At 40.5% G+C, this 14,275-nt stretch overlaps 1 protein-coding gene across 7 annotated transcripts in view; it reads right to left on the reverse strand.

The window, feature by feature from the left end:
• ADGRG6 (adhesion G protein-coupled receptor G6) overlaps positions 1–14,275 on the reverse strand; it is a 295,747-nt gene that overhangs the window by 254,661 nt on the left and 26,811 nt on the right. For all 7 annotated transcript variants that reach the window (XM_073627847.1, XM_073627848.1, XM_073627846.1 and 4 more), the window contains exon 2: positions 9,559–9,659. In XM_073627847.1, coding sequence (XP_073483948.1) covers positions 9,559–9,659 — 101 coding nt within the window. The remainder of the gene's footprint in view (positions 1–9,558; positions 9,660–14,275) is intronic.

A 14,275-nucleotide genomic window follows, 5' to 3' on the forward strand; every position in this document is an offset into this window, starting at 1 on the left:
AAATTGGTTACTATTACAAAAGTATTAAAAAGTTCCTAATTTAGATTTTCTGTCTTTAGCTTATTTAATTGTATAATAGCATAGATAACTCAGAAGGGATATTTAAAGCAGACCATCCAGCAAAAAATAAAAAAAGGTTCATATTTATCTTTTATTTCTTCATGGTCAATCTATCCCCTGCCTCCATTCTCACCTAAGCAAGAATGACATGTCAGTTCCTCTCACAGCCTCCTGGGATACCGATGTCACATATCCCAAGAGGCATTGGCTTCCCCACAGACCAGGAACATGCATCTGCTGCTAGGTCATCAGAGGATTGGCTCAAAGTCCAGGAAGGGACAGCCAATTTCCGATGCTGAAAAACGCAAAGATGGTAGCATGGACGGGACATGCAGTTTAAGGGCAGTGGGGCAGAAAAGTACAATGCTAAATTCACTGAGTTTCTCCTTTCAACCATCTCTGTCGAGATCTGCTGCAATGATGCATCATTGATAACTATTTACTATGTTATGTTTTAATTTTTCGACTCTGTACAGTCAAGTATTGTATCTTATTCTGATACACCTTTAATAAAATGATTTCTGTTAAATTCACTGAGTTAGTGAGTATTTTTTATCCTGGATATATGAGCATTAAATGTAAGTGGCACGCGGTTTGTTTAGTGTGGCGATCAGGCTCCATCACTATGGAGAGTAGTGTGGGTGATGCTGCAACCACTGCAGGAGTGCCAGAAAGGGGTGGAGCTTGTCCCAGCTCCTGTAGTCACTAAAAGAAGAGAGGAAAGATCCCTGGTGCTGCACATCCATGGAGTTCTACAGTGGTATGAGAGAGACAACCTCAGCCTGGACTCCTGCCAGGCCATGCTCCCGTCTTTCACTCTGCCCCCGGAGCTTGGTCATGGGGGCTTGGCCATGGCCCAGGCTGAGGTTGTCTCTCATACCACCATAGGACTCCATGGATGTGCGGCACCAGGGATCTTTCCTCTCTTCTTTTAAAGGTAAGTGGCAAATGGGTAGTTATTTTCATGGGAATGGGTGAAGTTCTTCTTTAACCAATTTAGAGCTAGAAACTTATGTTTAAAAAAATACAAATAAAATATTTTACGTGTCCCACATATTGATTGAAAATCTATGGCTTTTAATATTAAACAGAAGTCACTACTGAGAGGTAGTTTTACTTTGTGGAAACATATTCATACATATTTTAAACTAGATTAGAAGATCAATAAATATATACCCATTTTGGGACCTTTTTTTGAAGCATCCAGACAAATTGCTACAATGACTGAAAGAGGTTTGTTTTCTCCCCTTTTATACAGTGTCTTGAAAAAGTATTCATACCCCCTGAAATTTTCCAAATTTTGTCATGTTACAACTAAAAACGTAAATGTATTTTATTGGGATTTTATGTGATAGACCAACACAGAGTGCCACATAATTGTGAAGTGGAAGGAAAATGATAAATGGTTTTCAAGATTTTTCACAAATAAATATCTGAAAAGTGTGGAGTGTGTTTGTATTCAGCCCCTCCAGAGTCCACCCGTGTGTAATTTAATCTCAGTATAAGTATGGCTGTTCAGTGAAGCCCTCAGAGGTTTGTTAGAGAACCTTGGTGAACAAACAGCATAATAAAGGCCAAGGAACACACTACACAGGTCAGTGATAAAGTTGTGGAGATGTTTAAAGCAGGGTTAGGTTATAAAAAAATATCCCAAGCTTTGAACATCTCACGGAGCACTGTTCAATCCATCATCAGAAAATGGAAAGAGTACGGCACAACTGCAAACCTACCAAGACATGGCCGTCCCCCTAAACTGACAGGCTGGGCAAGGAGAGCATTAATCAGAAAAGCAGCCAAGAGTCCCATGGTAACTCTGGAGGAGTTGCAGAGATCCAAAGCTCAGGTGGGAGAATCTGTCCACAGGACAACTATTAGCCTTTCACTCTACAAATCTAGCTTTTATGGAAGAGTGGCAAGGAGAAAGCCATTGTTGAAAGAAATCCATAAGAAGTCCCGTTTGCAGTTTGCGAGAAGCCATTTGGGGGACACAGCAAACATGTGGAAGAAGGTTCTCTGGTCAGATGAAACCAAAATTTTACTTTTAGGCCTAAAAACAAAGCTATGTGTGGCGGAAAACTAACACTGCACATCACACTGAACACGCCATCCCCAACCGTGAAACATGGTGGTGGCAGCATCATGTTGTGGGGATGCTTTTCTTCAGCAGGGACAGGGAAGCTGGCCAGAGTTGATAGGAAGATGGACGGAGTCAAATACACAGCAATCTTAGAAGAAATCCTGTTAGAGTCTGCAGAAGACTCGAGACTGGGGCAGAGGTTCACCTTCCAGGAGGACAACGACCCTAAACATACAGCCAGAGTTACAATGGAATGGTTAAGATCAAAGCATATTCATGTGTTAGTATGGCCCAGTCAAAGTCCAGACCTAAATCCTATTGAGAATCTGTGGCAAGACATAAAAATTGCTGTTCACAGACACTCTCCATCCAATCTGATACAGCTTGAGCCATTTCGCAAAGAAGAATGGGCAAAAATGTCACTCTCTAAATGTGCAAAGCTGGTAGAGACATACCCAAAAAGACTTGCAGCTGTAATTGCAGCAAAAGGTGGTTCTACAAGGTATTGACTCAGGGGGGCTGAATACAAATGCACGCTACAATTTTCACATATTTATTTCCAAAAATGTTTATAAGAATTTATTCTTTTCCTTCTACTTTACAATTATGTGACACTTTGCGTTGGTGTATCACATAAAATCCCAATAAAATACATTCACGTTTTTGGTTGTAACATGACAAAATTTGGAAAATTTCAAGGGGTATGAATACTTTTTTAAGGCACTGTATAATGAATTTTAACAACCACTCTTGGTTTGGGTTTTATAACCTTAAGCTTACAAATTACTTAACATTAGCCAGGTAGATGTGGATTCACCCTTTCTTCATTTTATGAGTAGAATAATTTGTCTGTATGGCAACGGTCATAGAATTTTTATTTAATGTTAATTAAATATATTATAACAGTATTATGGTACATAGGAAATCCGCCCCCTCCTATGTGCCAAACGCTGCGCTAATGGAAAAAAACCTCAAATTGAGCAGCCGCTTACAATGTGTTTAAATATGTGGAAAACAATAAATGATTCACCATAAACTAGCCCTAACCAATAGTGAGATCAATTAGCAGCGCTAAATCAATAGACCTAAATATTAGTGAAAAAGTAAATATTAATTTACACTAGAGTGCATCAACACAATGTGAACCGTGTCCAAAAAGCAAAATCCATTAAGTGAATAAAAGGATCTCTATGAACAAAAAAATGTGCTGAAAAAAACTTATAAATCAAAAAAAATTTATAAATATAAAAAGTCCAACAATAAGTGATAAGTAGAACGTGGTATCATTGGTGATAATCCATAGCGTGATACAGTGCAGATCTTCAATAAATCAATCTTCCACCACACCTCTGTGACTGTGATTCCACTCCCCTTAGGCGAATAAACTCACCAGCTCCTCTTGCCTCACACTCTCGTGCTCGGTTTTAAGGCTTTATCCCACACAGAAGGGGGCAAAGTAATGACCTCCAATGATTCACTGTTATATAGCCAGAGTATTTCAATTAAGTGCTCTCTCCACATGTAAAAAAAGGAAACGATCCAATAGTGCAGTAACGTAATGAAATTTATTAAAACAACACTCTCCTCCATCATTGAACTCACATCTTAAAAATTCACATCAGGCAAAGAAGCACAGCAAAAATCGATAATCACCGCAAACACTCCAAACGATAAGATCAGACCCAGGCAGTACACTCTCTGATGACAGTCTCACCCGTCCCCTAGAGTTTCCTGGAGCCGCTTCCCCACTTCCTGGTATGGCGCTCTCCATCACAGCGTCCTACTCTGGATATATAACGGTGAATCATTGGAGGTCATTACTTTGCCCCCTTCTGTGTGGGATAAAGCCTTAAAGCCGAGCACGAGAGTGTGAGGCAAGAGGAGCTGGTGAGTTTATTCACCTAAGGGGAGTGGAATCACAGTCACAGAGGTGTGGTGGAAGATTGATTTATTGAAGATCTGCACTGTATCACGCTATGGATTATCACCAATGATACCACGTTCTACTTATCACTTATTGTTGGACTTTTTATATTTATAATTTTTTTTGATTTATAAGTTTTTTTCAGCACATTTTTTTGTTCATAGAGATCCTTTTATTCACTTAATGGATTTTGCTTTTTGGACACGGTTCACATTGTGTTGATGCACTCTAGTGTAAATTAATATTTACTTTTTCACTAATATTTAGGTCTATTGATTTAGCGCTGCTACTTGATCTCACTATTGGTTAGGGCTAGTTTATGGTGAATCATTTATTGTTTTCCACATAATTAAATATATTGCATGGTCCCGCTGAATAATTTGGGTAAAGTTAGTAATACAGTATCTATATTTTTGTAATTTTATTAAAAAAAGGTCCAGAAGCACATCTCAATTTAAGCAAGCCTTATTAAAATCGTCTTGAGAATCAAATGTACCAATTTCTTGTTTCAATGTTCAAAAACTGTTCTCCAAGAGGTAGGCTGCTCATTACATCATTGACCTAATATGGCCATATTCGGTCAATGTCATTAAAGGTACTAACACATTCAGGTGAACTAAATAACTGACTAACTAACTGCACCATTAAACAGGCATGTTTTACATCACCTAAGCTTTCAAGGTTATCTGCACAACCCATGACGGTTTCTCTTTTAGAGTAAAACAGAAAATGACACAGGGTCTGCACCTAATCAACAGAGGGAATGTGTCAATTATTTAACATGGCAATCTTCTGCAGTGATTACTCTGCACAAGCAGAGCCTACAGGGTTAACACCCTACCTCTTCTTTCCCTCAGCTCAGCCCAGGGAGGGTGGAAAGGTGGGGGAAGGGGAATCCAAAGCATGGTGCTTCAGACCATGCTAAATGCCTCCTTGGACAAATCCAGGTCAAGGAGGGTAAAACTAAAGGAGGTCTCCTTCCCAAGCATTGCCAGTAATGGAGAAGAGGGAAGTTTGGTTTCAGAACTTTAAGCAGAGAAGGAAGGTACTGGCCCATCGCAACCTTCTCCATCATTTGGGGTTCTGTCAGGGTCTCAGGCTGTAGCCACTTAGTGATCAACTGTATTAGATTTGTGACTATGCTTGCTGATCTGATCAGTAGCTCCAACAGTGCCTGCAGTTTCAAGCAGTCATAGACCTTAGGATTTTAAGCAATTAGGTCATAGTATGCCTTTTTGGGGGTTCCTGATTAGAAAGGAGCCATTAAGCCAGCCTATTTGTCTTAGGGTTACCCTTCTCGATCAACTGTTCTCTCAAACATTGTAAGAAATACCTCCACATCATCTTTAGGTGTCTGTTTTTTGTGAGATGTGCTCTGAAGGTAGTTACTTGGTTTTCAGGGGCAAAAACTACTGGCTCACAACAATAAAATCAAAGTTTTTTGTGCTGCTGTGGTCTCCTGCATGGTTGTTATTTGGGCCTTTGTGTTCCTTCCATACTTTGCTAATACATATCCACGAAAAAAATTCAAATTTACTTTTTCAAAGCAATATAGTCCAAGTAAGAGAAAAAGATATATGCTTACTTCAGTCTTGAAAACTTTGGCGGAACAGAGTCCAAGGTAGCAGCACAGGGCCCAGCCAGCAGTGGCGCTTCCTGATCTGTATTCCAAATTATACAGGTGCAGCTTTCACCAATCTCTTATTGGTGTGTCCCTTTCTCTCTAACTTCTACTTCCCAGTCAGCAATCTCACTAATTAATCCATTTTCAAGAAAACATGAAAAGTCAAATGTAATCATACTTTTTTATTTTATTAGCTTTCCTGATTTTTTAGTCTTTTTGTTTTTATTTTATTAGTTGGCTGCCATAATTTATTTTCTGAGGCTCTTTTTTCTTATTATTATTTATCACATTTGGCATATAAAGTGTATATATTGCTATTATATGTAGTCAACTACTGTACCCTTTATTTGTTTTTTTTTACTATTCTTTTAGATCCTACGTGAAGGGTTCCCTTGATTATTTTGTCTTCTTTCTTGTATTCTTCTAATTTTGTTTCTGTAATTATTTCTAAAACTTAATAAACATGTTTCAAAACAAAAGATATCTTCATACTATTCCAACTCGATCCTAGACATTTTCCAATTGGATTAAATTAGACTTAATTAAATAATTGATGGCAATATTTTCTGCAATGGTTATTTAATTAAGGACAGAATGATTCAAGTGGAAAATATTTTTTTTCAAACTAACTAAAGCTGTGAAGTTAAAATATAAGATGCCAGCAACTATGGAGATATATTTTTAGGTTAGCCTCTTCTAATACCTCAAAATGATCAGATGTGGTAAACTGTAAATAATTATAGGTGGTGGCACCCACAGGGAACACACTATGCTCCATCAAATAAATTACTTCTGAAATGTTTTTAAGTAAAGTATCTGGGAAAACATAAATAAAAACTTGCATTTGGCATCCTCAAAAACTATATTCACATTTAATTATAGTACAACGGTTATAATACAAAAAAACGTAATAATTTGTATTTTAACTAAACACTTTTCACACATTGCAATACAAAGGTGACATTTAAATAAATATATGTAACCATAAATCATGTGGTATATGTTTGTTATTAGTTATAATTATGTCCAGTATGGAAGACAATGAAGCAATACAAAACATTTATATGAATGCGCAATCAAGTTTTTTTTATAGCTTTTTCATAATAAACACGAAAACAAAACCAAGTTGAACTGCTCTACTTGAAAGCGTACATATGACAACCTCCGAAGGATTATATCCACTTAATAAATAGAGATTTGCATAACTGGTTGATAAAATATAGATGTCTATAACTGCTTAAAAAATATGTTACATGAAGAGCCCTGTGTAACATTTTTATAATGACTTTTAATATTAAAATATATCTAATGCCAAAACTCGTTTATTCATTTTGACTAGAGTAAGAGACCTTTCACAATGATGCTGTGTGGTTTTCCGCACACCATGTGCACACAGTATACCTGCAGGTTTGGAGCAGGTTAGCTATGCTTTCCCATAGAGTTCTATTGTGCCCTGCACTTTTGGTATGCTATCTGAAAGCACACCAAAACTCCTTCATGGGAATCGCACAGCATCAGTGTGAAAGCAGCCAAAAAGGAAGGATAAATCTCCCATCCCCCTAGTTTACCATCCACTTCTTCTCCTGTACACACAACAGGAACTAAGAAGAAGAAGAACATATAAAAGGGAAACTCCCTTTAAGACAGTTGTCATGGGACACAGTTCCTATTGGAAGATTTCCCCTTTGTTCCTTTTCTGATGACAAATCAAACATTTGGATTTACAGAATACAGACAGCGATAAAAACTTTTTAAACTTTCACTAGTCTATTCAAAGCTTAAAAAAGTTTTGCCTTTAGCTATTTAATAATTAAAGCATTTGGGTTTTTGAATAAGCTATACTTTGTATTTCTGAGTGCACCTTTTTGGAAGAGAAGGCACTAACATAGCATTAACTGGATGTCTATTGCACCCTGTAAACTGGGACTACACCCTAAGTATCCAACTCTCATGTACAATCTGTTAAACAGGTTTAGGGATCATGTCTACAATGTGTGAATACATTATACAATCCCACAATAAAAGCATAACATAGTGGTGTATCCCTGCTCTTGCTGATTTCCTGTGATCCCCACTATATTTGTTAACAACTTGGAGCTTGTTAACAACTTGGAGCAAGCCACCAGGAGCTGTCATTTAAGTGTCACAGTATTACTGCCAATAAATTAATGTCTTCTGGCTGCCACAAGTAAGGGAAGTAAGGGTTAACACTGCTTGTCAAGTTTTCCATGGTTTTGGGGGAAGTACCACACTCTACCAGAACAAACATATAACAAGGAGGGGGAACTGCCTTTCAGTGGGTGCTGTAATTAGTAAGACGGCTGAAGGTTCGGTTCCAGGTGTCTCTACTTAAAGGAACAAGTTGCTGCTAGAAATCTGAACTGTTGCACTAAACCGCCCCTTGTAGGAGCCCAGTTGGTTTTCAAGAGTACAGACTCTTGCTTGCTAAGGACTAATAGACTCCCTTGCCTAATTAAGGTATGGCCACCTCACAGGAGCACCAGGACACCTACTAAGGGGAACTTAGAAGATTATGTACAGGAATTTGTTAAAGACATCTTCTGTTGATAGTTCATATGTTACTCTTAAATATCTTCAGTAAAGAATGCTTACATTTTGTCAACTTGGCCTGGTCTGAAATTACTTGAAGACAACCTTAAAGGGGTGCATGCATGTATGGTGTATCACAAAGAGCAGGGCTTAAGTAGGGGACAAGACAAGATAGGGAAGATGCAGTACACATGTCTAATGTGCAGCAAAGCTATTTGTAGGAGCCTGCATTGCTGTTGCTAATGGTTACTCTACTTGTGTCTATGTACATATGCAGCAAGCTGGTCAGGAAGCAGTGCCTTAGCAAAGGTGACGGAAGGTCCTGGTAACGAAGGAGCTTGTCTGCTTTTGTTCCTACCCTAGCAATGGGAACCCCAATCCTGGGTCCAACATTGCGGCACAAGTGTCCTAGAGACCCAGCCTGGCAGTCATGGGAGTTGAAATTGGGGCCTAAAAAGAAGAATAAGCATGGGTGTAGTAAAAAAAGTTCAGTTCCTAGTATTCATGGGGAAACACATGACTCAATGTCACTGGGAGTGAGGTGACGAGTTACTGGGCTATTGGAGTCCAGTACAGACTTAACGGTACCAACTCAGAAATGCTGCACAGCTAAAGTGAGGAAGGTGTTATGAAGTAGATTAAAGAACTGTAATCCAGAGTGTATAGAGTGTAATAAAGAACTGATATTTGGAGTGAACAATGCAAAGAATACAGAAATTGGGCCACAGATTGCAAGGAGTTAAATGTGTTCTTGTGGAAAAGCATCGCTTTTATGTTACAAAGCAAAGAGTACAGATGTTGGGCCACAGATTGCAAGGAGTTAAATGTCTTTTTGTGGGAAAGCATCACTTTTAAGTGCTGCCTTAGCGCCAACCTTTCATTAAATATCAGCGTCAGCCCACCTTTGGGGGCACTAGCAAGCAGTTTCTCTGGGTCCACACTTGGGACCAGTAAGCCCTGTCCACACCTCCCTCATAGAATTTTTTTTATGAACCTTTACTTTAGCGAATCAGGTCCCCTGTGCTTTTATTGGCTTCTTCTTATAACAACACAATACGTAAAAGGTTCACTGGTTTCAACACAATGAAGTATGTATGGGTATGTCCTTGGGGTAGGGACTGTTGCAATGGTGGTTCTATGTGTCCTGCATTTCACTATGGAAATATTAAATGCTATCATTTATTTCAAGGAATCATAACTACCATGCATAGTTATTTTTTCTCAAACACTCTAGTGTATACAATATATAGCCAAAATCTAATCTGCCCATGATATAAAATGATAACTCCTAAGTACAAACATACATAAAGGTTATTAACTTACCAGTATGCTGAACAGCAGCCATATAAACAGTGATAAAATATAACATATGCTGCATCTTCCTTTTCCAGTGATTACACCACATTCCATTTAAGAGGGCCATCCTATAAAAAAAAGAAAGGAACCATTTATCAGTACATTTCTCTGACCAGAGTCGGACGTCTCTTCTCTGCCTAATGAAGTGTTTATGAAGTATTAACATTCTGACAGCTACAGCTCACTTACATTTATGACACTGTTCATATTGCTCAAAGTGCTATTTGTACTGAACACACTGCTTGTCAGTACAGCAAAATTTGCAACTGTTACATCTAGAGCAAAATAATTTAACATCAGAAAAAAAAAGTATTAGGTTACATGCCTTTAGCAGATATTTTACTTCAACATGTTAACAGATACCTCTTAGATTTATACTGAAGCATACATAAAAACATATAAGATATGTTTTTTCGCCATTTTATATTTTCTTTTAAATAAAAAAAAAATGGTATACATGCTTGTATTTACATTTATAGAATGCAAAACATTAAAAAAAATTAAAAAGTTTTTAGGACTAGGATAGCCCCATAAATCTATTTTGACATTAAAATGTTTCCTATACACCATCCATTTGCCAAATAATTCTTGCCCTATCTCTCAAGCACATTCATTGCATATTTTACTAACATCAGAATGAGATTGACAGTGGGAACATGTATTAATTCCATCACACAGCAAGGCAAGCTAAACAGGAGCCATAAGACAGATCCTGAGATAGATTTAATATAATGTTGTAGCTTGGTCCATAAATTCCTTCTTTCAGTAGTATTGTGACAGAAGAAAAACCATGTCCTTGACCAATACTGGTTTGGAGTATAAGCTCTAGATCATTAATTTTTAAACTATGGGTCTCCACCCAAACTGGGTCATGGACTTCTTTGGCATGGGTAGCCTATGCCATCCACCCGCCCTCAATTCTTTTCTGCCACCTGTCATTGCTCCAGTTATTTACAGGTTCATTGCCTAATGCTATGAAGCAAGACATCACAGCTGCATTGGCGGCCATGTCTACCTGCCATTAGAGCCAAGATGTGAGCAGTGCAAACTGGCCAGGCGTTGATTGAAATGTGGCCAGATCAGTGGGGACCAGCCAAATTTTGACCTGTGTTTGGTAGTCTTTGCCCAACATAAGTTGTTTAAGCAAGGCAGGGCCATATTAAGAGCATTATGGGCCTGGTGCTGAGGAATTTGGTGGGCCTTAAGGGCTGTGCGTCGGCGTGCACCCTGAGATGAAAGTAAAAGGGTGCAGCAGCGCAGGCCCAATGCTATGTAAGTCTCAGGCTTCCATAAGAGCCCTGCATTGGTGTGTGTGGCGCACCCTGAGCCCTTGTTGAAGGGCACAACTGTACAGACCTAACACAACACTACAGAAGGTGAATACCTGGCCCCCATTAGGGCTGTCCGCAGTGCCCGTTATTAATTCCACCAAGCCCAGGTGGTGAATGCGGATGCAGGACCGGTCAGGCCAGGGGGATCGCTCCCTGTCGGCCCATTGCTTACCGTGTGCAGGCTGTTCTTTTTGGGTACAGGGCTTTTCTTTTCAGGGAATAGGTGCAGGAACCCCCCCTTCCTGCGGTGGAGAACACCACGTCATAGGGTGGGTGTGGCCAAATTGTACAGTTGGAGGGTCTTAAAGGGACATTGTTCAATAAAACCAGGAATGCATAACACAGGGTTCAGGAGAGTGCAATACACAGAACGCTGGGTTCAGGAGAGCTTAATACAACGAGCGTTGAGTTCAGGAGAGCACCATAAATAGATCGCTGGGTTCAGGAGAGCGTAATACAGAGTGCTGGGTTCAGGAGAGCTCAATACACAGAGCGCTGGGTTCAGGAGAGCGTAATACAATGAGCGCTGAGTTCAGGAGAGCACCATACACAGATCGCTGGGTTCAGGAGAGTGTAATACACAGAGCGCTGGAGTCAGGAGAGCATAATACACAGATTCCTGGGTTCAGGAGAGCGTAATACACAGAGCGCTGGGTTCAGGAGAGCATAATACACAGAGCGCTGGGTTCAGGAGAGTGTAATACAACGAGCGCTGGGTTCAGTAGAGCGTAATACACAAAGCACTGGGTTCAGGAGAGCGTAAAACACAGAGGATGGGTTCAGTAAAGTGCAATACAATGAGCACTAGGTTCAGGAGAGCGTAATACACAAAGCGCTGGGTTCAGGAGAGCATAATACACAGAGGAGGAGAGTGTAATACACAGAGTGATGAGTTCAGGAGAGAATAATACAGAGTGCTCGGTTCAGGAGAGCATAATACACAGAGTGTGTGGTGTAGTCCCTCGCGCTATATGGAGTAAACGGACTGAGTCAATATCAACGTAACTAACTAAAATAACGGATGATATAAAATAGTGAATGATCAAAAATAGTGAAAACGTGTAAATAGTGATGATGTCTCTATGGACTGCAGCAAAATCAAAAGTGTTCACTTACACTCAACAAAATAATGATAATAAAGTGATTTTGCGCTTCAAATCTATCACATCAAAGCATGATTATATATACAATTGTATAAGTAAAGTGCATTCTACAGGTGTAAATAAACAGTGCAACATAGTATAAAGTGCTCAATGTTGATGAGTGATCATCAAAAGTGCTGATGTGCATCAATAAATCAAAAGTTTATATTGTGCTTCATCCACTGGGACCATATAATGGAGGAAGAAGGTGATGGTGATATCTTTAAATTGAAGTGATCCGGTGAAACCGGGCTCTCTGGACTCTCACCTTAAATAAGATAAATTTGGGCATCAAAACAGGTTCTTTATTGGATGTAGTGTGGTGCCATTCAGGTAGGGCTTTTCTGGTGGTGTAATGGTTCTCCCGATATAAAGCACCTATCAGATAGAGGAAAGAAGGGGGTTGCCCACCTGGGCTCCACCAGTCCGGTGGAATAAACAGGGAAGGGAGAGAGAGAGGCCTCCAATGGTGTAGTATGTTAAGTAAAGGTACTATTTATTGAAAATTAAAAGTGGTCTCTTACATTTCAAATAGTTAAAAACAGCATAAAAGCAAAAACAAGCTGAGGAGCGGCGTCTGAGGCGCCTCCTTACTGACTTCCGGTTTCGTCTACTCTCTGCCACGCCCTACGCATTACGTCACCGCCCAGTTGAAGTCACGAGCAGTGACGTAATGCGTAGGGCGTGGCAGAGAGCAGACGAAACCGGAAGTCAGTAAGGAGGCGCCTCAGACGCCGCTCCTCAGCTTGTTTTTGCTTTTATGCTGTTTTTAACTATTTGAAATGTAAGAGATCACTTTTCATTTTCAATAAATAGTACCTTTACTTAACATACTACACCATTGGAGGCCTCTCTCTCTTCCTTCCCTGTTTATTCCACCGGACTGGTGGAGCCCAGGTGGCCAACCCCCTTCTTTCCTCTATCTGATAGGTGCTTTATATCGGGAGAACCATTACACCACCAGAGAAGCCCTACCTGAATGGCACCACACTACATCCAATAAAGAACCTGTTTTGATGCCCAAATTTATCTTATTTAAGGTGAGAGTCCAGAGAGCCCGGTTTCACCGGATCACTTCAATTTAAAGATATCACCATCACCTTCTTCCTCCATTATATGGTCCCAGTGGATGAAGCACAATATAAACTTTTGATTTATTGATGCACATCAGCACTTTTGATGATCACTCATCAACATTGAGCACTTTATACTATGTTGCACTGTTTATTTACACCTGTAGAACGCACTTTACTTATACAATTGTTTATATAATCATGCTTTGATGTGATAGATTTGAAGCGCGAAATCACTTTATTATCATAATACACAGAGTGTTGGGTTCAGGACAGCATAATACACAGATCATCAGTGCCCAGTCATCAATGCAGCCTTACCTGTGCCCATTAATGCAGCCTGATCGGATTCCATCAGCTCAGCCTCACCAGCGCCCATCAATGCAGCCTCAAGCCACCAGTGCCCATCAATGCAGCCTCAAGTTACCAATGCCCATCAATGCAGCCTCATCATCAGTGCCCATCAATGCAGCCTCACCAGTGCCCATCCATGCAGCCTCATCAGTACCCAGCCATCAGTGCCCATCAATACAGCCTCATAAGTGCCCAGCCACCAGTGCCCATCAATGTAGCCTCATCAGTGCCCACCCATCAATACAACCACATTAGTGCCCATCAGTACAGCCTCATCAGTGCCCAGCCATCAATGCCCATTAATACAGTCTCATCAGTGCCCAGCCATCAGTGCCCATCAATGCAGCCTCATCATCAATGCAGTCTCATCATCAGTGCCTGGCCCTGGCTCAGCTGGCTGTGGCGTGCCCAGACATCTTAAGAGGAGAGCCGCCGCAGCAGCCGGTTTACACAGAGCGGGCCGCGGCACTGCAGAGTGACACATGAGGTCCCGCTTCCTGGACCAGGTAGGCTCCTATGATCAATGGCTCAGTCGGTCCGGGGGGCGGGACCTCGTGTGTCACTTGACCATGCTGGGTAAGTGGAAGATGGAAATCCCCGGACACTCTGTAAAACAGCGATGCTTACCCCCTCTCCTGACGCCACTGAGCAGAGCGCTGTCACTTGTAGCGCAGAAGCCAGGCGTCTGTGTTTACAAGTGACAGAAAATAACAGTGAAAGTGAGTCTGGCCAGCCATGGCCTATTTTAAGGAAGGGGCCTGGTGCTGCAGCTCCAATAGCCCCT

Source organism: Aquarana catesbeiana, linkage group LG04, assembly GCF_042186555.1.
Source record: "Aquarana catesbeiana isolate 2022-GZ linkage group LG04, ASM4218655v1, whole genome shotgun sequence".
Taxonomy (NCBI): domain Eukaryota; kingdom Metazoa; phylum Chordata; class Amphibia; order Anura; family Ranidae; genus Aquarana; species Aquarana catesbeiana.